Source organism: Heterocephalus glaber, unplaced genomic scaffold, assembly GCF_053883595.1.
Source record: "Heterocephalus glaber isolate CG9 unplaced genomic scaffold, H.glaber_assembly_v1.0 deba00001733, whole genome shotgun sequence".
Classification (NCBI taxonomy): domain Eukaryota; kingdom Metazoa; phylum Chordata; class Mammalia; order Rodentia; family Bathyergidae; genus Heterocephalus; species Heterocephalus glaber.
In genome coordinates, this window is record NW_028258444.1 from 19,393,092 (window position 1) to 19,417,579 (window position 24,488).

Below are 24,488 nucleotides of genomic sequence, written 5' to 3' on the forward strand. Positions count from 1 at the left end.
TTTATACCACCAGGCTGAAGATATCCATTACAATAGATCAGACAGACAGGCAGACACACACACACACACACACACACACACAAACACACACACCTCCCTAGACAATAGATTGCATAGTCCTACCTGCATTTGAACAATTCTCTATATACAGATGTTCCTGAACTATGGGGTTACATTCTTTTCTACTATGGGTTACATTTTGATGTACCCATCATACATTGAAAATATTGTAATTTTAAAATGCACTTCAATAGAGTGTGATGACACACACTGTAATACTAGAACTCTGGGAGGCTGAGACAAAAGGACTGCAAGTTTGAGCCAAGCCTGGGCAAGTTATCGAGAGCCTGTCTCAAAAAACTAAAAAAGGGGCCAGCAATTTAGCTCAGTGGTTCTGCCGCCTGCCTTGCAAGCACAAAGTCCTGAGTTTGATCCCCGGTACCAAAAAAAAAAAACAACTAAAAAAGGGGTTGGGGTAGAGCTCATTATGAAGGTTCTGGGTTCAATCTCCAGTGCCAAACATACATATACACATACATTCATACATACATATATGCAGTTAATACACCTACCTTACCTAACATCATAGCTTAACAACACGTTACACTGTTGGGCATCAGTTGCTCCCTCTCCTGATCATGTATCTCATGTGGAGCTGAAGCTCAGTCATTGCCCAGTACTAGGAGAGAGTATTGTGCTGCATATTACGAGCCCAGAAAAAGGTCAAATTTCAGAATTTAGAGGATGATTTTTACTGAATGCACAGAACATTTCTACCAACATAAAATGAAAACATTGAAAGTCAAACTATGGTAAATCAGAGAATGTCTCTCTCTATATATTCTGTGACTTGATTTTTTTCCCCCTCAACAATGTTTTTGGTTCATCCATGTTGAAGTGCATAGCTATAATCATTTTCACTGGTTTGTGTTTTGTACTTTATTGTACAAATATACTACAACATAGTAAATTGTATGGTTTATTTTTTACTTCTACATTGGCTAGTTTTTGTCCTTAAAAAATGAGATTAACCTTCTTTAGCTGGACATGATGGTGCCTACCTGTAATCCCAGCACTTAGGAGGCTGAGGCTGGAAGACTGCAGTGAGTTCCAGGTGAGCCTGGCCTATACAGTGAGACCTTGTCTACAAAAACCAAAAAGGGCGGGGGAAGGTGATGAAAAAAGAATGGAGATGTGCTATGTACATGTACCAACTCCCCGCAAGGCATGTAATCATTATATAATGCAAACATGTACTAATAAAAAATTAAAAATTAATTAAAAAAAAATTTTTTTGGCACTGGGGATCAAACTTGGGTCCTTGGGCTTGCAAGGCAGGTGGCAGAACCACTGAGCTACATCCCCGGCCCCAATTTTAAAAATTTTAAAACGTTAAACTTTTGTTTTGTTTTGCTTTTTTGAGGCAGGGTCTCCCTTTGTAGTCCAGGCTGGGTCTGAACTCACTATGTAGCCCAGGCTGGCCTTGAACTCGCGGCAATCCTCCTGCCTCTCAGTGCTGGACCCATTGTTTTAACCTTTTGAATATGCCTCCTGGGTCATGTCTGAGCAACTATGTTCCTGGAACTGTACTTTTTTTTTTTAATTAAGTGTTGTCTCTAATTGAAAAGCTAACAAACTGTCCGGTTACATTTCTCCCCTAAACCACAAACTTGGTAGTTACTGAGTCCCTAGGCAACATACTCAAAGCTGAGAAGATTAAAAATTTAAAAACAAATAAAATAAGACCTCAGGTTTAACTAAGGGAACCCTGCTACATACAGGCCTATCTATACCAGTTATACTGCTTGACTCTGGAGGCTGTAAGACATCCTAAATAACCCCACTTGGAACAGTTATTTCAAGTAGCTTTTTTCCAGTTTCCAACTTCTGAATAAAGATAATATTTTGTTAATTCTATTTCAGAAAACTTTTTGCAAGTTGTTTTATTTACAATGCCAACTTTTAAAAGCTCATTAATGTCAACTGGACAATAAGCTAGGAAGAAATCACTTCACAAAAAGAGGGAAAGATGGGCCAGGGATTTAGCTCAGTGGTTCTGCTGCCCACCTCCCAAGTGCAAGGTCCCAAGTTCAATCCCCCGTACCAGAAAAAAAAAAAAAAAAGAGGGAAAGCTCAAAATGTCAACTTTCTGCAGAGAACCCACAGTTCCATTTTATTCAGAATATTTGCTCAGACTAGAAGAAATTCAGCCATTGGTTTCGAATCTGTACTTAAACTACACATGCAATGAGAACAATATTATGCTAGTACAATTGATTTGCTGCTGCATTTGTCTACTGTTTGTCTAATATTAACAATTGTAAACAGAGAAGTGCAACTAGTATTTGGAACAATCCTTATAGTGTTACAGTGTCAGGCACGTTTCACTTCTCTTCACACCACTGGTTCTCCTTGCATACCTGGGCTTCTTCCTCTTCAGTAAAGTCATTTTTGATATTGAAGGTCTTGCAAATCTCCTCAGGAGTTTTCCCCTTGATCATATTGGCAAGAGTCTTGCATGTAACATCAAGCAAACGTCTAGGTAGTTTGCCTCCAGAATAGGTTCAAAAAAGGTTCCTTGGTTAACTTTCAGGAATTCTTGGTCCCAAACAGGGATATCATCTGTTCTCTTTTCTTTGTTCTCATCATCCTCAGGAGGAGGAGGGTCATCCTTGTGGTGGGTGCATCACTGAATGACCTTTTATAATATTGCTGCATTAACATTTGGTAGAGGAACTGGGTCATCATCTCCTTCATCATTCATTCCCAAATCTTCCAACATGCTCTTGATTGTTACAGACTGGCAATTTCAACATCAACTTCAAATATCTCTCCATCAGAACTCTGCAACTTAATTGAAGGCATGGTGCTTGGTCTCTAAGAGGAGAGCAGGCCTGAGAGAGACAGGAGCAGGTAGATGAGCCCAGACGCAGGAGGACGGCAGTGGATGAAGCCACTACCTAGAACTGTACTTCTAATATGACAGCCACCAGCTACATGTGACTATTGAAGAATTGTGATGTGACTAGTGTGACTGAGGAAATAAATTTTAAATTAATCAAAATTTAAATACTAATACTTGATTCATTTATTAAAACTTTTCAGTACATTTGGAAGTGTAATGTGAGCATGAGAATACTTTTTCAACTGTAAATTTTATAAACTATAAATACAGATCAAGTCTTTCTAATGAAAATTTCATATGTAACTTGAGATGTACTGTAAGTGAAAAATACACCTTGGATTTCAAATAGTATCATTTTGTTTGTTTGTTTGTTTTGAGACAGGGTCTCGCTATATACTTCAGTCTGGCCTTGAACTCACTATGCAGTCCAGGCTGGCTTCAAATTCATGGTGATCCTTCTGCCGCAGCCTCCCAAGTGCTGAGACCACAGGCTCTTGTATATATCATTAATAATTTGTATGTTGATTAAATGTGGAAGTAATGCTTTAGATATTTGGAGTAAATAAATTATTGAAATTAATTTCAGTTTATTTTTATTTTATATTGTACTTTTTAGGAAATTTAAATTTATATGTAGCTAACATCTAATTTCTCCTCAATAGTGCTATTAGGGTGCATGACTAATATTAGAACAGTTGAATTGTCAGATTGTACACTTCAGCTTTATCTAATAAAGCCAAAGCATTTTCCAAAATCATCATACCAGTTTACATTTGCATGTATGAGTGTCCTTATTGCTTCACATTCCTGCCAACACATGGTATTATTAGATCTTAGAAGTTTTTTTCTCAAACTGATGGATTTAAATGGTATATTACTGTGGATTTTAACTTGAATTTTTATGATAACCAATAAAATGTTATGAAATGCCTGTATCCTATTTTGTGTCCTATTTTGTGAAATGGCTACTCTTTTATTTGTCTGTTATTTTTCTTTGATTCATAGAAATTCTTTATATATCCTATGTCTTAATCTGTTTTCTATTGCTGTAATCAAACACCTGAGGCTAGTTACTTTATAAAGAAAAGACATTTACTTAGTTCACAGTTCTGGAGATTCAAAAGCATGGCAACAGCACCTGTTTAGCTCTAGAAATCAGCTCCATGGAAGAGGGAGAGATCATAAGGCAAGACAGGAAGCCAGAGGCACTCAAGGGCCAGGCCCTCTTTATATAACAACCCACTCCCAGATGAAATAACTTGGGTTGTTACAGAAATATATAATCCCTTGCAAGGGTGCACTTTCCGCGCAGCCCCACCTCTCAAAAGTTCAACTACCTTGCAACATTGCTACACCGATGACCAAGTTTTCAGCACAGGAAGCTTTAGGCGCTTAAGCCATATCTAAAGCATATCATTCTGCAAACTATTTTTGAAATTTGATATATGGTTGTAAATACTTTCCCCAGTTTGTGGTTTTCTTCTTCCTCTCTGTATAGAATTTTGACCATCAGAAGTTCTCCTTTTCTTTTTAGCTTTTATTTAAAGGTGGGGGGGTAGCCCTAGCCTGGCTTCAAATTCATGATCCTCCTCCCTCAGCCTCCTATTGTATAATGCTTTCTTAGAAAATTTCCCATTTCATATAAGTTTTCAAATTTACTGTCCCAATTTGTACTTAATAGTCTACTTTTTTTTAAAGTACTGGTGATTGAACACAGGGCCTTCACACTATGCTACATTCCCAGCCCATTTTTTTTCTTTCTTTTTTGAGACAGAGTCTCATTAAATTGCCTGGGCTGGGCTTGAGCTTGTGATCTTCCTGCTTCAGCCTCCCATAGAGTTGGGTTTACAGGTGTCCCAGTTACTTTTCTTGTTGCTGAAACAAAATCTCCAAACAACATCTCCAAAGTTAAAGGAGAAATGGTTTATTTGGTTCAGTTTGTAGAAGTTTCAGTTCATAGTGGCTGGCTCCAGGGTAGGCTGGCATGGCAGAGGGCATCACAGAGGAGAAACAGTTCATGGCAAAGCAAGGCAGGCAGAAGGCAGCAAGTCCAAGTGACCTTAGCAATTTCTTTCTGCCCCTTTTATATTCTATCTAGGCTGCGGGGTTTAAGGTGGGTGCCAAAACTATCAGTGGACTGGTTTAGTAATCACACACCCTTAATCCCAGCACCCTTAATCCTAGCATTTCATCATGAATCAATCACACACTCTAGGTCCAGCCACCTCTGGAAAAAGCCCCACCTATGACCACGTGAGGCTTTGGGGGACATCTGGACACAGCCATGACAACAGGCATATATACCATGCCTGGGTAATAGTTAACATTTTCTTAATAGTTTTTTCAATTCGTGGTGCATCTGTTGTAATAATATCTCTTCCACCTCTAAAAGTGTTAGTGTTGTCTTTTTTTCCTTGATCAACTGTTACAAAGATTGTTCAATTTTATTAGATTTCCCAGAGAATTATCTTTTGGCTTTCCTAAAGCTTTTCATTGTGTTCTTATATTTTATTTCATTAATTTATGTGGTGTAAGAGAAAGAAATTTGGCCAGGAGTGGCAGCACACGCCTGTAATCCCAGCACTCAGGAGGCTGATCCTGGAAGATCTCAGTGAGTTCAAGATCAGCCTGGGGTACATAGTGAGTTTGAGGCTGACCTAAACTACAAGACCTAAACTAAGCGAGACTCTGTCTCAAAAAAAAGAAAAAGAGAAACATATAAAGTGGTCCTCTTTTTTTTTTTTGAGACAGTCTGTGTAGTTCAGGCTGGCCTTGAACTCACTACGTAGCCCAGGCTGGCCTCAAACTCATGGCGATCCTTCTGCCTCAGCCTCCCAAGTGCTGGCATTACAGATGTCCACCACCATGCCTGGCCAAATGGTCCATTTTTCAAGATAAACTAGTTAAACTCTGAGTAAAAGATGACTGTCAGTTTTCTTGGAGAGTCTGGGCAAGTGGAACCTTGAGAGAAAAAAATAATGAGTAAGAGAGCCTAGTAAAAGGGAGGGATGAGTACAGTAATCAATCACAATGTGGTTCAAGATTGCCTGAAACATCTGCTTCTCAGAAAGTCCCAAAATAAAAAATAGAAAATACTATAAAGAAATCCAAACTCAAATTGGGAGGAAGACAGGGAACTCACAGATATCACTCAGGAAGATTGTACCTCCCACAGTTCTCAGACCACAAAAAGAATGGGGAACGGGACCTTCGTGGTAGGGTTGCAAATTATTTGCTGTGATGGTTCTGTTTGTGCCTATTCATCAGACACTGGGCTTGCAAGACCCCTGCATTAAAGCCTGGCTTTTGTTGTTGGTGCTGCCTTTGGAGTCCATTGTCGGGGGCTGTCTGGACAAGTGAATCCATTTCTTGGGCTGGGGATTTAGCTCAGTGGTTCCACTGCCTGCCTGCCTCACAAGCAGAAGGACCCGAGTTCAATCCCTGGTACCAAAAAAACCCCAAACAAACTCCATTTCTCACAGCTCAAAATTTTTTATTATAGCTTTCATTCTACATTATCTGGGCTTAATTTGTTGTGCCCCCCCCCCCCAATTTCTAAGTTGTTTCTTTAGCTTATACTTATTTTAACATTTTATAGTTTTTGAGCACATAAAACTGTACTAAATATATTTCTCTATGAACTTTTTGTGAATTTCAAATCACAGTGCATCATTTGCAAGTCTTCTGACTTTCTTCTGATCATCTACACCTTTTGCACAGTTCTGGAAGACAACATCATCATCATCTCACCTTCTTTTAACTTTGAAGTTGGTTGAGGTTAGGATGGGCCAGTGAGATTAAGGAGATAGTTTCCACTCGGAATGTTTTCCACATGAATCCTTTCTTCTTCAGGTTTTTGTTCTTGTTCCTTCCTGACCTGCTCTTCAGCTCGTGTGTGTGTATGTGTGTGTGCGTGTGTTTTGTTTTTTGAGACAAGGTCTTGCTCTGTAGCGCAGGCTGGCCTCAAACTCCCTTTGATCCTCCTGCCTCAACCTCCTGAGTGCTAGGATTACAGGTGTCCACCACCTCACCTGGGTTCTTCAGCTCTTTTAAAATTTTTTTTCGGTTCTGCAAGAAGAGCTGCAGTATCATCATCATCGTTCTCCTCTTCAAAATCTTCATCTTCCTTATCTGTTAGAGAATCATCTGCATCAAGGTTGGCAACAGGAATCTGGTCTGACCCATGCTTCTCTGACACTAAGAGGAGGTCCTGTGATCTCATAGTGGACGATCTCTACTTTTTTTCTCTTGCAGCAGTTCTCTCTCATCCAATTCTCTCCTAAAGGCATGGTTATGAACCTCTTCAGGGACATCCTACATAGTTTGTCTATATTTTATCTTTGTATGAGAGAGAAGGTCTCTGCTCAAATACTGCTTTTTTGGTGTTTTTTTTGTTGTTGTTGTTTTGTTTTTGTTTTTGAGATAGGGTCTCCCTATGTAGCCCAGGCTGGCCTTGAATTTACAGCAATCTCATGCCCAGCCTTGAATACTACTTTGACAGTTGGCTCAAATAACCTCCTTTTCCACCTCTTGCAGATTTAGTGCAGGTAGCACATCTGGGGCTGTGGGGCCACTCCCCCTCCACCCACCTGAATTGAAGCAGTACCACAAGGCCAATCCCTCCTTCCCTTGTCCTAAGAGATGCAGAAATAAGAATAACAGAGACACAGGAAATTTCTAAAGCTCCAGGCCAGAGCATATGCATGTTAGTTATACAGTAGCTTGACTTACAGTACATTTTTCCCCACTAGAAATCTATTAAAGTTCATACATAGCAACTGCATATGATTATAACAATGAATTATGACAAAATCATGCATATTGGATAGTCTTGAGATGACTCAGCACCCTGCCAGTCATAACCAAGAGAGACTCAATGAGAGATACCCTAAATGGTGTGCCCATCTTTTAAGTCCAAAAGCCTGACTTATTTTTTCGCTATTCTCTCCATCATGCCGACATCACTTCTTTCCCCGTTTTGTTTCTGCTGGCATAAACCTGCTCACTCTAAGCACACCTTCCCTGTTAACATCAGTAAGTGAACCTGCTTCTTCTTTTACCATGGGTATATACAGTACTTGCAACTCTTTGCTCAACGTACACAAGAACCTGGAACCTGTCTCTCAGAACCCAACACATACTACGATATCAGGTTCAAAAGTTGGCCTGGCTGCTGTTGTCTTTTTTTGGTGTGTGTGTGTGTGTTTGGCTTAGGTCCCAAGCAGCAGCCTCCAAAGGTCCTACAAACACCACTGTGACTCCTGGCTCCCAGAATCCTCTGTCTAATTTATTATACATTTTAAACCTTCTTTTCTAATATATGGTGTAAATTTCCCTGTAAGTACTACTTTAGTTATGTCCCACATGCATTTGTATCTAATAATTTGCATTTGTATACAGTACATATATAGTACATTTATTCTATTTGGTAGTACATTTGTTATTATTATTCTATTTGTTTTTTTTTTTCTTTTCTTTGAGATAGGATCTCACTATGTAGTCCAGGCTGGCCTCTAACTCACTGTGATCTTTCTGCCTCAGTCTCCTGAGTGCTGGGATTACAGGCATGCACCACCATACCCAGCATGTTATTAATCTAAGTATGTTCTAATTTCTACTATGATTTCTTTCACCTATAAGTTATTTTTGAGTTTTCCCCTTATATTTTTATTTTTTGAAACTACCTTTTGTTTACTAATTTCTAGTTAGGTTGCATTTGGGTTTGTATGCTATCCATTCACTGAAAATTTCAATCCTTGTTTATAACTTAGAATGTGGTCAGTTTTGGAAAATGTTTCACCTCTGTGTAGAGAATATGTATTTTCCAATTTCCTGTATATCCATTAGATGACACTTACTTTTGTGTTGTTCAAACCTTTCACAGCCAGGTGTGGTAGCACATACCTATGATCCCAGCACTCGGGAGACTGAGATAGGAGGATAACTGCGAGTTAGAGGCATGCCTGGACTATATAGTAAGTTTAAGGCCAGCCTGAACGACATAGTGAGACACTATCTGAAAAAAAAAAGGGGGCTGGGGATTTAGCTCAGTGGTTCTGGTGCCTGCCTTGAAAGCGCAACGTCCAGAGTTCGATCCCCGTTACCAAAAACAAAAAACCTTTTACAGCTATATTGTAGTTTTGTTGGCTTATCTATTAATAATATCATAATATGTTCTTTGCAGCTTATCCTCATACTTGATATTTTTTCTTTATATACTTCCAGTCTTTGTTATTGAGTCACAGCCGTGCATACAAGTTCAGAATTATCATATATGTAATTGAATCTTCATCACAGTAATACTCTTTGACTTAAAGTCTATTTTTTCTGATGTTAAATCAACTAAGGAACTTTCATTTGGTTAGTTTTTATCTGGTATACTGGTCTTCCATCATTTTACTCTTTCTGTCTTTCAATTTTGCAGGTGTTTTTGTTAGGTTACTAGGTTTTATCTGTCCATTCTAACAATCTTTGTATTGAATTCTCACTATTTTTACATATATATTGAAAACATCAGTCAGAATGTACTCAGAAAAGCAGAGAGAATGTTTGGTATGTGAAACATTTAAAAATTTAATGCAGAAATTTGTTTACAAAGGTTATAGAAGAACTGGGAAGCCAATCAGGAAATGAAAGTGAAGAATCCAAGATTAACAAGACTAAGAAGCCACTTCCCATTCCTAGGTTCCAAGAACAGAAAGATGGGGGAGCTGGGGATTTAGCTCAGTGGTTTCGCCGCCTGCTGTGCAAGCGCAAGGACTGGAGTTCGATCCCCAGTACCAAAAAAAAAAACCCCAAAATGGGCCAGGGATTTAGCTCAGTGGTTCCGGCACATGCCTCGCAAGCACAAGGTCCTGAGTTCGATCCCCGCTACCAAAAAAAAAAAAAACACACACAGAAAGATGAAGGAGAGTATTACTGGAGCTCTGGGGCTTAATAGTCTTATAATAAGCTGGAGGGATGAAAGAGACACTGCCCAATCAAACCTGGAGGGCTTCCTACCTTTCTCCAACTTTTCAGTGTTTTGCTTTTTGCCTTCCTGGGTCCAAACTCAGTAGACATCAGCTGACACAGGAGCTTGGGAAAAGCAGCCTGCAGTCTTTCCTCTTCCTCTCCATTTCTTTTCACGTCACATAATATGGAAAAGACTAAGGGAAAGATAAATGGGACCAGCAAACTGATATATTTACTTCATTTTTACCATCTTATTTAGTGCTTTCTAAATATTATTTATAATTCAAATGATTAGAAAGCACTAAATTAGATTGACTAAAATACTTATTTTTCTCCTTTCTTGCTGATTTTTGTATTGATTTCTTTTTAGTATTTTCCTTAGAATCTCAAGAGCTGGGTGTGGTGGTGGCACACACCTATGATCCCAGCACTGGAGGATTACCAGAGTTCCAGGCCAGCCTGGGCTACATAGTGAACTCAAGGCCAGTCTGAACTACATAGCAAGACCCTATCTCAAAAAAAAAAAAAAAAAAAGAATTTCAACATATATATTTATAAACTAACACAGTATAAGGTAAATCAGTATCTAAAGCTACCTAGAACAATTCAAGTATCTGAATGCTTTACTCTGATCTTTCTCCTTTTAATAGTCTATTGTCCAGTATTTTATGTTTGTTTTTAAAAATTCCACAGATTAGATAAACTGTTTTATTCTTAGTATTTTATACATTTTTCATTCTCACTATTTTTTCATATCAGGTTTCTTTTCTGTAATAACCTTTCCTCTGGAATATCTTTTAGAAGTTCCTTTAGTGAGGAGTTAGTACCCTCTAAATTGCTGATTGTCTGAAAATATTATTATTCACTCCCATCCTTAAAAGATAATTTCACTGGATATGCAATTCTAGGTTGAGAGTTATTTAACCCGCCAAATTGTATTTCATTATCTTTCTTTCCATTATTACTGTTGAGAAGATAGAGCTCAAGCCAAGTATGGTGGTATACGCCTGTAATCCAGCTACTCAGGAGGCTAAAACAGGAGGATTGTAAAGTTGAGGCCAGCCTGGGCAACTTAGTGAGCCCCTGTCAAAATAAAAAATAAAAGAAAGAAAAAAAAAGATTGAGAAAGAGCAATATATAGATAATGGCTGGGAACATTACATATGGGACATAAGATGTCAATTCTCAGATTTAGGAAATCTAAAGAATTCTAAGCAACGGGCCAGGGATTTAGCTCAGTGGTTCTGCTGCCTGCCTCACAAGCACAAGGTCCTGAGTTCAATCTCTGGTACCAAAAAAAAAAACACCCCAAAACCAAAAACCAGTAATAATGGAAACTGAACATCTTCCCAAAGAATATGTAATAACCTCACCTCTATGAAAATTCAATGCAAATTACACATTCAGAATCACTTAAAGACAGGGAACGTTGAGAATGCAAGATAACTGCAAATTTTAAAAAAAGGAAAAAAATCTGGTACCCAGCCCTACCTACTTCCATCCCTTCCTGTCCTGCCCCACAGCGCTACTGTGAGAAAAGATGATGAAATAGAGAGAAGACAGAGGAGGGATGTTAGCAGAGGGGTCAGAGAGTGAATTGGAGCAATTGCTGTGGATGGATGAATTCAGACAATAGAGATGCGCCGTACTCTGTGCCAGATTCGAGCCCATTTATTATAGCTGGCGGCTGAGGGGGGGCAGAGCCCGGGAAGGTTCCTCGGCAGTGGGGAGCAGTTTGATTTCTCCTTTTAAATCATGCTTTCAGTTGGGGAGGGCTCAGGGGAGGGCAAGCAGAATCTTACAGAAGCAGAATCATGCCAGGTTAGTGGGGGATACAAGGAAGTTTCACACACACTAGGTGAGCTACAAAACATCCTGAAACTGTAGCAAGTTTACTGCCAAGCAGGATGTGGGGGTTTTGGGTGCTTTGTTCATGTGCAAGCACTTTGTTCAAGCACAAGTACAAACTGGCATTGAGGCACAAGATGGAGTCGGGTTGGCTATCTCACAACCACAAGAAAAATCGCGTGGTGGTACATGCCTGTAATCCAAGGTACTGAGGATGCTGAAACATGAGGATAACAAGTTTGAGGCCAGCCTGGACAATTTAGCAAGTCTTTGACTCAAATAAATAAATAAATAAATAAATAAATAAAATAAAAAGGGTTGGAGACATAGCTCAGCACTCCCTGGTTTCAACTGTCAGTATCGAGAAGAAGAGAAGGAAGAAGAAAGGAAGAGAAGAGAGAAAAGGTGAGGAGAAGACATCAAATTCATTCTAAGACTGAAAATACTAAAGTAATTGAGCTGATCAGGGCACAAGTATCACAGAGGTCATTCAGGGCAGTACATGCCTGTAATCCCAGCATTCTAGGAGGCTGAGGCAAGAGGTTTGCAAGTTTGAGCCCAGCCGGGGCAACTTAGTAATTTAACAAGACTCTGTCTCAAAATTAAACATGAAAAGAGTTGTGTATGTAGTTCAGTGAGAGTGCTTGCCTAGTGTCTTAGTAACTTTCTCATCACTGAGACAAAATACTTGACACAACCCTAAGGAAAGAAAGGTTTATTTTGGCTCACAGTTTGTAGAGGTTTAAATCCATAGTAGGCTGGCTCCAAGGCAGGGGAGCATGGCAGAGGAGAAATAGCTCATGGGATGGCAGGCAGGAAGCAGAGAAGAGTGGGGAAGAGATGAACCCTTGCAGTCCACACCCCCAGTGACCACTGTGACCAGGCCTTACCTCCCAGCATCACATTTAGCTATAAACTCATCAGAGGACTAATCCACTGATGAATATCATGCCCCCATGATACAATCACCTTCCAAAAAGATATGAGCCGTAACACCTACATAGCATGTGTGAGCCTGGGATTTGACCTCTATTAACACACAAGTGTAGGCGCAGGCATATAAGCATGTGCATACACACACACACACACACACACACACACACACACTTCATGGAAGAGATTTCAAAGTTCCAAAGTCTTGAAAGGCCAACAACTATAAAGAGTCACATCAGGGTTCTAAAGATAGGTGCTTTTTCCAGATATAGGATTTAAAGAGAAATACGCAAAACTCCAGGACAGGATTCTCTTTGAAGGGACAGTTCTGGTGAAGCAAAAAAGCTATTAGGGGAGAAGAAATATCCTTTAACAATTGGGTAGTGTGTGAAAGGGAAGGAAAAAAAGGTCTATACATGAGCCAAATTAAATCTGAGAAAGAAAAGAGAAACACTATATCAGAGGAATTATATATCCCCTTATCATTAATGCAAACAAAAGAAAATCTTCTAAAAGACCTGGATTTTGCTTGATTGAAAGAAAAAATCACAGTTGAACTAGAAATCTTGTTAAACATTCTAATATCATAAAAGAAAATACATAAAGAACTTGGGCCAGGGATTTAGCTCAGTGGTTCCGCCACCTGCCCCACAAGCACAAGGTCCTGAGTTCAATCCCCGCTATCAAAAAAAGAACTATTGCAGAAAATTAGGAAATAAATGTACACACAAGTCAAATGATAAAAATTATTTCCCCCAAATAATCAAGAAGCAGAAAAAAAAATTAAATCTACATACAAATAAAATTAACTATGTTCAAACAAGCATTTAAAGATATGAAGGTGGGCATGGTAGTGCTCCACTGTAATCCCAGTAGTCAGGAGGCTGAGGCAGGAGGATCACCGTGAGTTCCAGGCCAGCCTGGGCTATATAGTGAGACTTGTCTCAAACAAAGCAAAACAAACCAAATAACAAATTCAAAAACAGGCAAAGAAACCAGGCATGATGTACACACCTGAAATCCCAGTACCCTGGAGGCCAAAGCAGGAGGACCTTGACATACTGAAATTCCATCCCCCAAAAAACAAAAAGGCAAAGGGCTTGAACAGACATTTCCCCAAAGAAGATATACACATGAGCAATAAATAAACGAAAAAATGCTTAGCATTATAAATCAATAGGAAAATGCAAATGAAAAAAGGATAATGAGATATCATTCCATACCCATTAGGATACTTATTTATTTATTTATTTGGTACCAGGGATCGAACTCGGGTCCTTGCGCTTGCACAGCAGGCAGCAAAACCACTGAGCTAAATCTCTGGCCAGGATACTTATTATATATGATTTTATTTATTTATTTGTTCATTAAATTTGATTTTTTTTGTATTAAATTCTTTTATTGGTACATTGTAGGTATACAACACAATTACATTTCTCATTGGGAATTGTACCTTTACATGATGCATCTTGGTTCTTATTTTTTCCCCATTCCTAGCCCTCCCTTCACGCCCTCCACCCTTCCTTATTTACAAAGACTTTGTTTCCATTTCTCAGCATTTTTCCTTTCCCTTCTTTCCTTTCCCCTGCCCCCCCCCACTACCCCTACCCCTTTGGACCTTTTCTTCCTATTTTACATTATCGATTATTCATTCTAATCATTGGTACATTTTAGGTATACAACATAATGACATTCATCATTGGAAATTTGCACCTTTACATATTAAATTTGATTTTTTGAGACAGCGTCTCACACTTTAGTTCAGGCTGGCCTTGAACTCACTATGTAGCCCAGGCCAGCCTGGTACGCGCAGCTATCCTCCTTTCTCAGCTTCCCAAGTGCTGGGATTACAGGCGAGCTACATATGATTTTAAAGAAACATAAAATAATAAATGTGAGGATATGAAAACTTTATACGCTGCTGATGAGAATGTAAAATTGTACAGCCACTATAGAAAAGAGAATGACAGCAGCATAACATTTACTATTTCCTCAAAATATTAAACATAGAATTTCCAAATGACCTAGCAATTCCTGTTCTGGGTTTATAAAAAATTGAAGGTAGGAACTTGACAGATTTTTGTATGCCCATGTTTGTAGCAGCATTACTCGCAGTAGCCAAAAATTGGAAGCAACCCAAGTGTCCATTAATGGATGAATAAATAAACAAAATCTGCTAAATACATATAATGGAATACTATTCAACCTCAAAAGAGCAGAAATTATGACATTCTACAACTCAGATGAACCTTGAAAACATGCTAAGTAACTTAAAGCAGTCACAAAAGGACAAATACTTTATCATTCTACTTCTAGACCATGAAACATTTTAGAGTTAGAAAGGAAATCCTAATTGTCAAGAGTGAGGAGGAGTAAACAGGGAGTTACTGCTTTTGGTTTTGTGTTGGTTCAGTTTGTTTGTTTGAGTCAGGGTCTCCTCATGGAGCCCAGGCTGGGCTCAAACTTGTGATTCTCCTGTCTCAGCCTGCTGAATACTGAGATTATAGGTTTGTGCCACCAAACCTGGCTGAACGTTACTGTTTAATGGGTGCAGATTTTAGAATGAAAAGATGAAAAAGTTTCTAGAGATGCATAGTGGTGATAATTACACCACTTTATACCAGTGAACTGTACATTTTAAAATGGTAAGTTTTATGTTACATATATTTTACCACAGTTTAAAAAAAAAAAGAGCCAGAGTCTTTTTGAGGAGACTGAGGTGGATCACTTGAGCCCAGAAGGTTGAGTGACACTAGCCTGGACAACATAAAAAGACCCCATCTCAAAATTAATTAATTAATTACAGTAAGTCCCCAACTTACGTACTTTGGGGGTTTTTTTGTTGTTGTTGTTGTTGTTTTGGTACCAGGGATCGAACTTGGGTCCTTGCACCTGCGCAGCAGGCAGTGAAACCACTGAGCTAAATCCCCAGCACAAGTGCCCAACTTATGAACATTCGAGTTGAGAACTTTCTTTTTTTTTTTTTTTTGTGGTACCGAGGATCGAACTTGGGTTCTTGAGCTTGCGAGACAGGCGGCAGAACCACTGAGCTAAATCCCCGGCAAGTTATGAACTTTCACAGATATGAACAGACCCTGAATTACAAACTTTTGTAGAGGTGAACATATCTTGGAAGCAGCTCATATGTCTGCCTGATGTTGTGCTGCTGTGTACTACACTGTGCTACTATTGCGGTACTGTACTACTACTACTGCTATAGTGTACAGTAGTGCAGCGCTCAATCTCAGCCCACATTGTCTGGAAGCAAGAGGAAAAGCAGTGGAGGTGTGGAGGGGACTGCTAGGAAGCACAAAGCAATATACATTGTTTATTTGTGTCCAAAGTGTATAAGATTCACTTTGTCAGACTTACAAACAAATCCAACTTATGAATGTTCTGCCAGAACGGAACTTGTTCATTAAGTCAGGGACTTACTGTAATTAATTTAAAAATTTTTAAAGTTAAGATAACCACAGAAAGCCAGGGATTTAGCTCAGTGGTTCCACCTCCTGCCTCACAAGCGCAAGGTCCAGAGTTCGATCCCCAGTACCAAAAAGAAAAAAAAGATAACTACAGAAGAATGAAATTCTGAGAATGCTAGAAACTAGATGAACCTTCATGAGATTATTCTAAATAAAATAATCGAGACACAAAAAACACTTTTTTAAATGCAACACTGAGAATTGAACCCAGTGACTCAGACATGGTAGGCAAGTGCTATACGTCCCCAGCTCAGAAACCAAATATTATGATTCCATTTACATGAGGTACCTGGGACAGTCAAATTCATAGAGATAGTACAATAAAGGTTCCTAGAGGCTGGGAAGGAGGAAGAAGGAGTCATTGTTTTGTTTTTTTTTCGGTACCGGGGATCAAACTTGGGTCCTTGCACTTGTAAGACAGGCGCTGGAACCATTGAGCTAAATCCCCGGCCTGGGAGTCTTTGTTTAACGAATATAATGTTTGGGATGATGAAAAAGTTCAGAAAATAGCCCTAAATAAATGGAGAAACATGCATAGCGGTATATGCAACCATTGTAAATGGACTTATTACCACTGAATTATATGGTTAAAATGGTCAATTTTATGTTATATATATTGTATTACATTAACAAATTAAAAATGTAATCATTGCCTGTTTAAAGCAAAAACAATTAGAAGATAATAAATATTGAGTTTACAACATGAAGAAGTATGGAAATACCACAAAGGGAGAGGAAAAAATGTAGAAAATTGCTATAAGATTCATATACTGTACATGAACTGGTATAATACTACTTGGAGGTACTATAATATATATTACAAAAATAAACCCTAAAACAAGCTAGCCTCAGTGGCATATGACTGTAATCTCAAGATGCTGAGGTAGGAAGATTGCAAGTTTGAGTCCCACCTGGGCAATTTAACAAGGTCCTGTCTCAAAATAAAAAGGGATTCTGGCTGGGGATAGTGGCATAGGTATGTAATCCCAGTACTTAGGAGGCTGAGGCAGGAGGGGCCAAGCTGGGCTACATAGTGAGTTCAAGACCACCCTAAACTATATTTCGAGACTCTCTCTGTCTTTCTCACACGTGCACATGCGGGCACACACACACACACACACACACACACACACACACACACAGAGGCAGGGGGCCAGTTCCGATATAGCTCAGTAGTACAGCACCCTTTGGTTTGATTCCCATTTCCATAAAAACAACAAAAACCCCTAAAACAGTAGCCAGGCCTGGTGGCACATGCCTATAATCCAGGCTACTCAGGAGGCTGAGAGAGGAGGATTGAAAGTTTGAAGCCAACCTGAACTGCATAGCAAGACTCTGTCTCAAAACTAAAAAAGGAGCTGGGTATGGTGAAACAAATTTGTAATCTTAGCACTCTGGGAGGCTAAGGCAGGAAGATTACAAGTTCTAGCCCAGCCTGGGCAATTGAGGGATTTAACAAGATCTTATTTTGAAATAAAAACTAAAAAAGGCTGGGGATATAGATCAGTGTGAAAACCCTGGGTTCAATCCTCAGCACCTCCAAGAAAAAAAAATTGCTGGGGATGTAGCTCAGTGTTAGAGTGCATGTGTAAGGTCCTGGGCTCAATCCACAGTACCACCAAAAAACCCAGAATATTTATCTACCAAGTGACTTAGCCCAAACCTAAGTATTTATCCAAGAGAAATGAAAGCATATGTCCATATAGTGACTTGTACACAAACATCCAGAGAGCCTTATTTATAATAACCCAAAACTAGAAATAGCTCAAAAGGCATGCCATGGTAAAATACACAGCAATAAAAAGAAATTAATTATTCATACATTTAAGAATGTGGGTAGGGGCCGGGGATTTAGCTCAGTGGTTCTGGTGCCTGCATTGCAAGGGCAAGGTCCCGAGTTCAATCCCTGGTACAAAAAAAAAAAAAAAAAAAAAAAAGAATGTGGGTAAATTTCAAAATAATGATAATTGAAAGAAGCCAGAAGGAAGTAGTACGTTTCCACTTATATAAAATTCTTTTTCTGTTGTGTTTTGGTTTTTTGGCAGTATTGGGGATTGAACCCAGGGCCTTTATACTGAACTATATTTCTAGCCCCTTTATTTATTTTTAATTAATTAATTTATTTTGAGACAGGGTCTTGCTATGTAGTCCAGGCTGGTCTTGAATTCATTATGTAGCCCAGGCTGGCCTTGAACTCATGACAATTCTCCTGCCTCAGCCTCTCCAGTGCTGGGATTACAGGCATGGGCCACCATGCCCAGAATCCAGCCCCTTTTTTTGAGACAGGGTCACTAAATTGCCTAGACTAGGTTTGAATTTGTCTTCTTCCTGCCTCAGCCTCTCAGAGTGCTGGGATTAGAGGCGTGTGCTATCTCATCTGGCCTCACTTATAAAAATTCTTAAAAATGTAAACTAACCTATAGTGACAGAAAGCAGATTGGTGGTTCACTGGGAATTCAGATAGGTAGCAGGGAAGGATATGGGAAGATTATAAACAGGCAAGAAGAAATTTGGGGGGATGATCATGGTACTGATTGTGGTGAAGGATTCATGGGTATTTGTGCATTTAAAAACTTGTATAGCCAGGGATGTAGCTCAGCAGTGCAGCACCTGCCTGGCAAGCTTGAGGCCCTGAGTTCAGTTCCCAGTACCAAAAAAGAAAAAAGACCCCCCCACCAAAAAAACTCTTAAAAAAAAAGAAAACAGAAAAACTTGTGTGTGTATATATATACCTATCTCTCTCTCTCTCTCTCTCTATATATATATATATACCTATATATATATATACTTGTCTATTTCATGTCCTTTATTTTTTTTAGCAAAACATTTATTAGTATATTTAGATATACATAATGATAATATCCAATATATATTGTACTGGTACAGTACAATATATACACTTAAAAATGTATTTAGTAGGGCTGGGGATTTAGCTCAGTGGTTTTAGAGCCTGCCTTGCATGTGCAAGGTCCTGAGTTTGATCCCCAGTAGCAAAAAAAAAAAGTATTTAGTGCATGTCAGGTACCTCAGTAAAGCTATTAAAAGCAAATACTGTTATTGTTGCTGGAGTAATACCAATACTATACCAATATTTCTATTCTTTTTCCGCTTTTTGTTTTTTGAAGCAGGGTTTCATTATGTAGTTTAGGCCAGCTTTGAACTCCCTATGTAACCCTACTGGCCTTGAGTTTAAAATCCTCCTACCTAAGCTTGTTGAGTGTGGGATTATAAGGCATGAACCACCACACCCAGCTGATTTACCTTTTATTATTATTATTATTTCTTAAATGGTTCAATTCTCTTTTTTTTGTTACTGGGGATCAAACTCAGGACCCTGTGCTTGTGAGGCAGGCGTGGTGCCACTGAGCTAAATCCCCAGTCCCAAATTTAGCATTTTTTGTTTTTGGTACCAGGGATCAAACTCAGGACCTTGCGCTTGCAAGGCAGGTGCAGCACCACTGAGCTGAATCCTGGCCCTTAAATGGTTTAATTCTGATATGAAGATATTAATATTAAATTGGAGTTCATTATCCACAGTCAGGTGAAATTGTCATTTGAATTCAAAATTAATTCAAATACAGTTAAATAACATGAACATAACATGAGTTCTAAAGGAAAAGGTTAAAAAAAACAAAAACTTGTGCCAGGCGTGGTGGTACACATCTGTAATTCCAGCACAAGGGAGGCTAAGGCAAGAGTATCCCTGGGAGTTCAATCAAGGCTAGTCTGGGCCTCACAGTGAGTTCAAGGCAAGCCTGAACTCATAGTGAGAGACCTTGTCTCAAAAACCAACCATACTTTGCAACTGGTAAACTTCTGATTCACAACGTACCTCTCTGGCTCGAAGGAGCTGTGCTTGCTCAATCCTAGAGATGACTGCTTGTACTGAGGATGGGATTTCAAGTACAGGGACCACTGGAAGGTCAAGAGTACTTCTGGACCATCTTCTTGTGATGTTGGAATTCTCAACCTCCTTTTTTGACTCAGAGTAACTGACTATCTCACTTTGCTTTTTGGCAAACATTTTCAGTGATTTTCTTTTACTTCTTTTTCATAGAACATAGGCAAATGGCAATAAAAGTGTCTAGTAGGAAGCTAAAGACAGCTTCCAGAGGTTGTGTCTTTGTTGCTATGTCTGCTAACCATGATGCTCTAGTCCTGGTGATGTCATAACAGATCTGTTGTGACATTTTCATTGACTCAAACATTTCAAGAGTGCTTAATATATCCAGAGAAGTAGGCATTCTATATGCCATGATGGTAGAAGGGGGAAGGAGAGGAAGAGTAGGAAAGAATAGACAACAGGAATGTTAAAAGAAATAGAAGACATAGCCCTGCTTAAGTGAATTTAAAATATCAAATGTAACTCTTGATTTCTCTTTCTAGGGTTTTCTTAAATATTTTAAAGCATGTAATGTTAAAATGTTAAGCTGTCCCTTAACTTTTCCTAGACTGTGCTAATTTGCAAGATATTTAGATGAATATTATACTCTTTGCACTATCTATTTACTCATTTATTTTAAGGAACCTGATGGCTTTGAAATTTCATATGTGGCTCAAAAAATTTTAAAGAAATGTTAGACGTTGCCAGGGATTTAGCTCAGTGGTTCTGCCACCTGCCTCAAAAGCGCAAGGACGTGAGTTTGATCCCCGGTACTAAAAAAAAAAAAAAAAAAAAGAAATGTTAGACGTCTCTTTCTACTTAAGGAGTGCTTTGGGCAGCTCCTTTGATTGCAGAGGCAATGAAAGGATTTAAGAGAAGGAGCAATTAAAGGACAGGATGGTTTTGTTGGCTGTGCAGCTTTATTTTTTAACTTTAAAAATATAAAAAAGCTGAGTGTGGTGGTACATGCCTATAATCTCATCACTTGGGAGGTTGAGGCAGGAGGGTTACTAGGAGTTTGAAGCCAAACTGGGCTACAACCCTGTCTCAAGAAACAAAAAAACCAAGAAGTATAGAAAATAATACTGTTTAACAAACATCTATGTGCTCATCTAGAATGAACAAATATTAAGATTTTGTCATATTTGCTTCGTATAATTTGTTAGTTTTTTGGTTAAGTTTTTTCCCTCTCTTAATTTTACTTCATAAAAGAAACAGTGATAAAGTTGACATCCCCTTTGCTGTCTTCCCTCCATTCCTTCCTTCCTCTGTCTCATTCTAGAAACAATAACAATCCTGAATTTGAAATATCTGTGCCTAGTGTATTTTCATAGCTTTACTGTGGTTATATGTATTCATAAATGACATACTGTATCATATATTATGTGGTATCATTTTTTTTTTTTTTTTGGTACCGGGGATCGAACTTGGGACCTTGCGCTTGCGAGGCAGACGGCATATATGGTATCATTTTATAGCTTTCAAATTTTATACAAATTGTGAATGTATAACAATATTTTTACAAAAACTTTCTACGTTGAGTCTTTGGGATTTTTTTTGAGACAGGATCTCACTTTGTAGTGCAGGCTGGCCTCAAACTCCTGGTGATCCTCCTGCCCCAGCTTCCCCAGTGCTGGGATCACAGACATTCACCACCACACCCATTTTGAGTCTTTGTAAACTGACTGTAGTATTAGTTCTATGATGAGTCCTTCCCTTTAAGATGTCATTGTCTAATTCCCTCTATATTTCCAAGTTGCAAACCTTCTATTACAGCAGTTATCTCATTGAAGTATAACAATTACTTATCTCTGTCCACTGGTGAACTTCTCAAGACCAGATGCTATACTACATTTTTGTTTTTCACACATTAGCTTATTCTTCATCAATGCTTTCAGAGAAACTGACTACAATGTGAAGATCGATTGTTAGTTTCAGAATCGCTCTCTCTTTATGGAAACTTTTCTTTTTTTTTTTTTGGTACCAGGGATCGAACTCAGGTCCTTGCGCTTGCGCAGCAGGCAGCGAAACCACTGAGCTAAATCCCCGGCCCTATGGAAACTTTTCTAAGCCCCACATGTTTTGCTTTGACTTTTAAACCAACCTCACCCCCAACTCCTGCTTTTCTTTTCTTTTTTTTTCCTCCCACTTTTCTTATAAAAAACCACCTATAACCCTCTCCTATAAATGACAAGTCTATTTACTGTATGAAGTTCATGTTTTCTTGAAAGGACTCACATTACAGGTGTGGCGGTGCATGCCTATAGGCCCACTACTTAGGAGGCTGAGGCAGGAGGATCACAGGGAGTTCAAGGCCAGCCTGGGCTGCACAGTGAGTTCAACACCAGCCTGAACTACATAGCAAGACCTTGTCTCAAAAAAACAAAAAACTTGGGCCAAGGATTTAGCTCAGTGGTGCTGCTCCTGCTTCACAAGTGCAAGGTCCTGAGGTCTTAAATTCAATCCTTGTACTGCAAAAGAAACCAAAAAACAAATAACTGCACAATTAAGGAGAATTATTTATTTTTATAAATAGGAGGCCTGATTAAAATAGCCATTATTATATAGCACTTCTCAGCATTATCAATTCACCTATTTAAGTACTTTGTTGATACCATTAAATTATGAAGGTCTTACGTACTGAATGTTTTATTTCTTTCATTGCTTATCCATTCACAAAACAGCCTAAATGCTTACTGACTAAACTAATTTAGCACTATTGCTCTCTCACTTGTATTTTTTTGTTTTAGTTTTTATTTACTATTTAAATTATTTGCTTGTATTTTTCATGCAGCATGGAATTCATCAGCAACTGGAAATGAAAGCGTTTTAAAGCAAATTTTAAAATCCTGCTAACCACTGAATTCGACCAGTCTTCATTGTGAAACTATTATGCAGTTATCATTATCCTAAACCAAGAAGAATACAAAATAGGATTTCTCAAAGAAACTGAAAATAAATTGAAATATATAAAGTGCTAACAAGGGACATGAAGAGATCTTTGGGAACAAATCTTTGTTGGGAAAACTTTATGGAGAGAAATGGTTGACTAACAAATGAAGGCACCTCAGATAGGAAAGATATCTGGAAGCCATGGCTTTAGAGGTGAGTACTTAGGAATATGTGTCATAGGGAGTGAGATTGGTTTAATCATTGAGACAAAGTAATGGGAGTGTACTGGGGATCAGTTGAGGGAGGGTCTGGGATACCCATATCAGCAATTTGATGGTGGGATGAATTTGGTACCCAAGTGAGAACCTGAGGAGTTTCCTCTGAGCTAAAGCAAGGAAGACTACATGCGGTCAGAATGGGAAGGTCTTGAAAACAAGTAACTGCGGTTTGCTGAAAATGAAAGTTTCTTTTTAGAAAGGTTAAAAAAAAAAAGAATGGAAAAATACCCGTTGGAAAAGATTGAACATAATTTCCAAAGATGAGCATCTGAACTAGGGTAATTTTTATTGTATCTCATTTGAATATGGGAGAACATCAATGAAGCGGCTATCTAGACTAAATATTATTAACATATTAAACGTAGACGTGGAGTGAAGACCTGTTTCGAGCAAGCGTGGGGCAAAGTTCTTTAAAGGTGTGTCTAAAACCCGTCAGGCTAAGGGGCTCCCTTGACTGTAAAATGGGGATAATAGTATTTTTGCATGGGATTGTTTGAAGATTAATTCACGCAAAAAGCTTAGTGCCAACACAGTAGCGGTACTATCATTTTTACCATTCATACAGCTTTTTTATTCCTGTACTGTTTTGTTCTGCGAGCCACCACGTTTATAGGGTTGGGCAAACGCTTCAGTATATTGTGCAGAGATTGGCTTTTATTCAGATCTACATTTGGAACTATTAAAACCGCGGAATGATTAGGGCGGTGGTGACCACCAGTCTGGCAAATGATAAATTGCGTCAGTAAGATTTCTTACACAATCCCGTGGTGCAGAATGGTACCTCCTTCTGAGTGTCTTTTCCCACTTCTGGCACACAATGGTATACTCCACACCGCCCCCTGGAAAACCTAGTGCCAAAGATGAGCGCGCCTTGGGCTTCTTCCTCTCCCGGAAGTAATTTTTCCCTAGACCCGGAAGCAGTTACTGTTTCAAGGGAGGCGGGACTAGGTGGGTCAGGCCGCAGCGGCTGACGGCAGGGGAGGAGCCCAGTCCGCTGCCGGGTGGAGGGGCGAGGCGAGTGTCCTTATCCTAGCGATTCGGGCTCAGGCCTGTGAACCAGTTGGAGTCGCGGTGTCGAGAACGATTGAGCCGAGCGGAGGAAAACATGTTGCTTTTCGTGGAGGTGAGTAGATTTGGTAATCTGGTCCTGCTCTTGGAGAGAGACGGGGTGTGGAGGCGCCGGCCGGTCCCACCGCCATGTGACTTTCCAGGCCGTACACGCCGCGGAACCGGCAGATAGGCTGACACAGCACCTGGGCCATAAAGGCCTGCGGCTCCACGCTGCGCGCTCCCAACACTTTAGGAAGCTGTGG

The 24,488-nt window shown here is 39.2% G+C and overlaps 2 protein-coding genes and 1 pseudogene across 6 annotated transcripts in view; 1 reads left to right on the plus strand and 2 right to left on the minus strand.

Annotated features, from left to right (window-relative positions):
• Fam186a (family with sequence similarity 186 member A) overlaps positions 1-20,309 on the minus strand; it is a 67,549-nt gene extending 47,240 nt beyond the window's left edge. Inside the window, 1 exon segment of the mRNA XM_021243142.2 lies at positions 19,955-20,309. Within this exon segment, the coding sequence (XP_021098801.2) occupies positions 19,955-20,146 (192 nt within the window). The 5' untranslated portion in view covers positions 20,147-20,309.
• Positions 1,790-2,972, minus strand: LOC110345526 (S-phase kinase-associated protein 1 pseudogene; annotated as a pseudogene).
• A 67-nt stretch (positions 20,310-20,376) lies between the features above and the next one.
• Larp4 (La ribonucleoprotein 4) overlaps positions 20,377-24,488 on the plus strand; it is a 74,011-nt gene continuing 69,899 nt past the window's right edge. The window contains exons 1-2 of one of the 5 annotated variants that reach the window (XM_087200115.1): positions 20,377-20,484; positions 22,800-23,110. In XM_087200115.1, the coding sequence (XP_087056241.1) occupies positions 23,099-23,110 (12 nt within the window). In that variant the 5' untranslated portion in view covers positions 20,377-20,484; positions 22,800-23,098. Of the gene's footprint in view, positions 20,485-22,799; positions 23,111-24,123; positions 24,299-24,488 lie in introns of those variants that run through there. The other 4 variants (XM_087200111.1, XM_087200118.1, XM_087200112.1 and 1 more) reach the window with 4 other exon arrangements.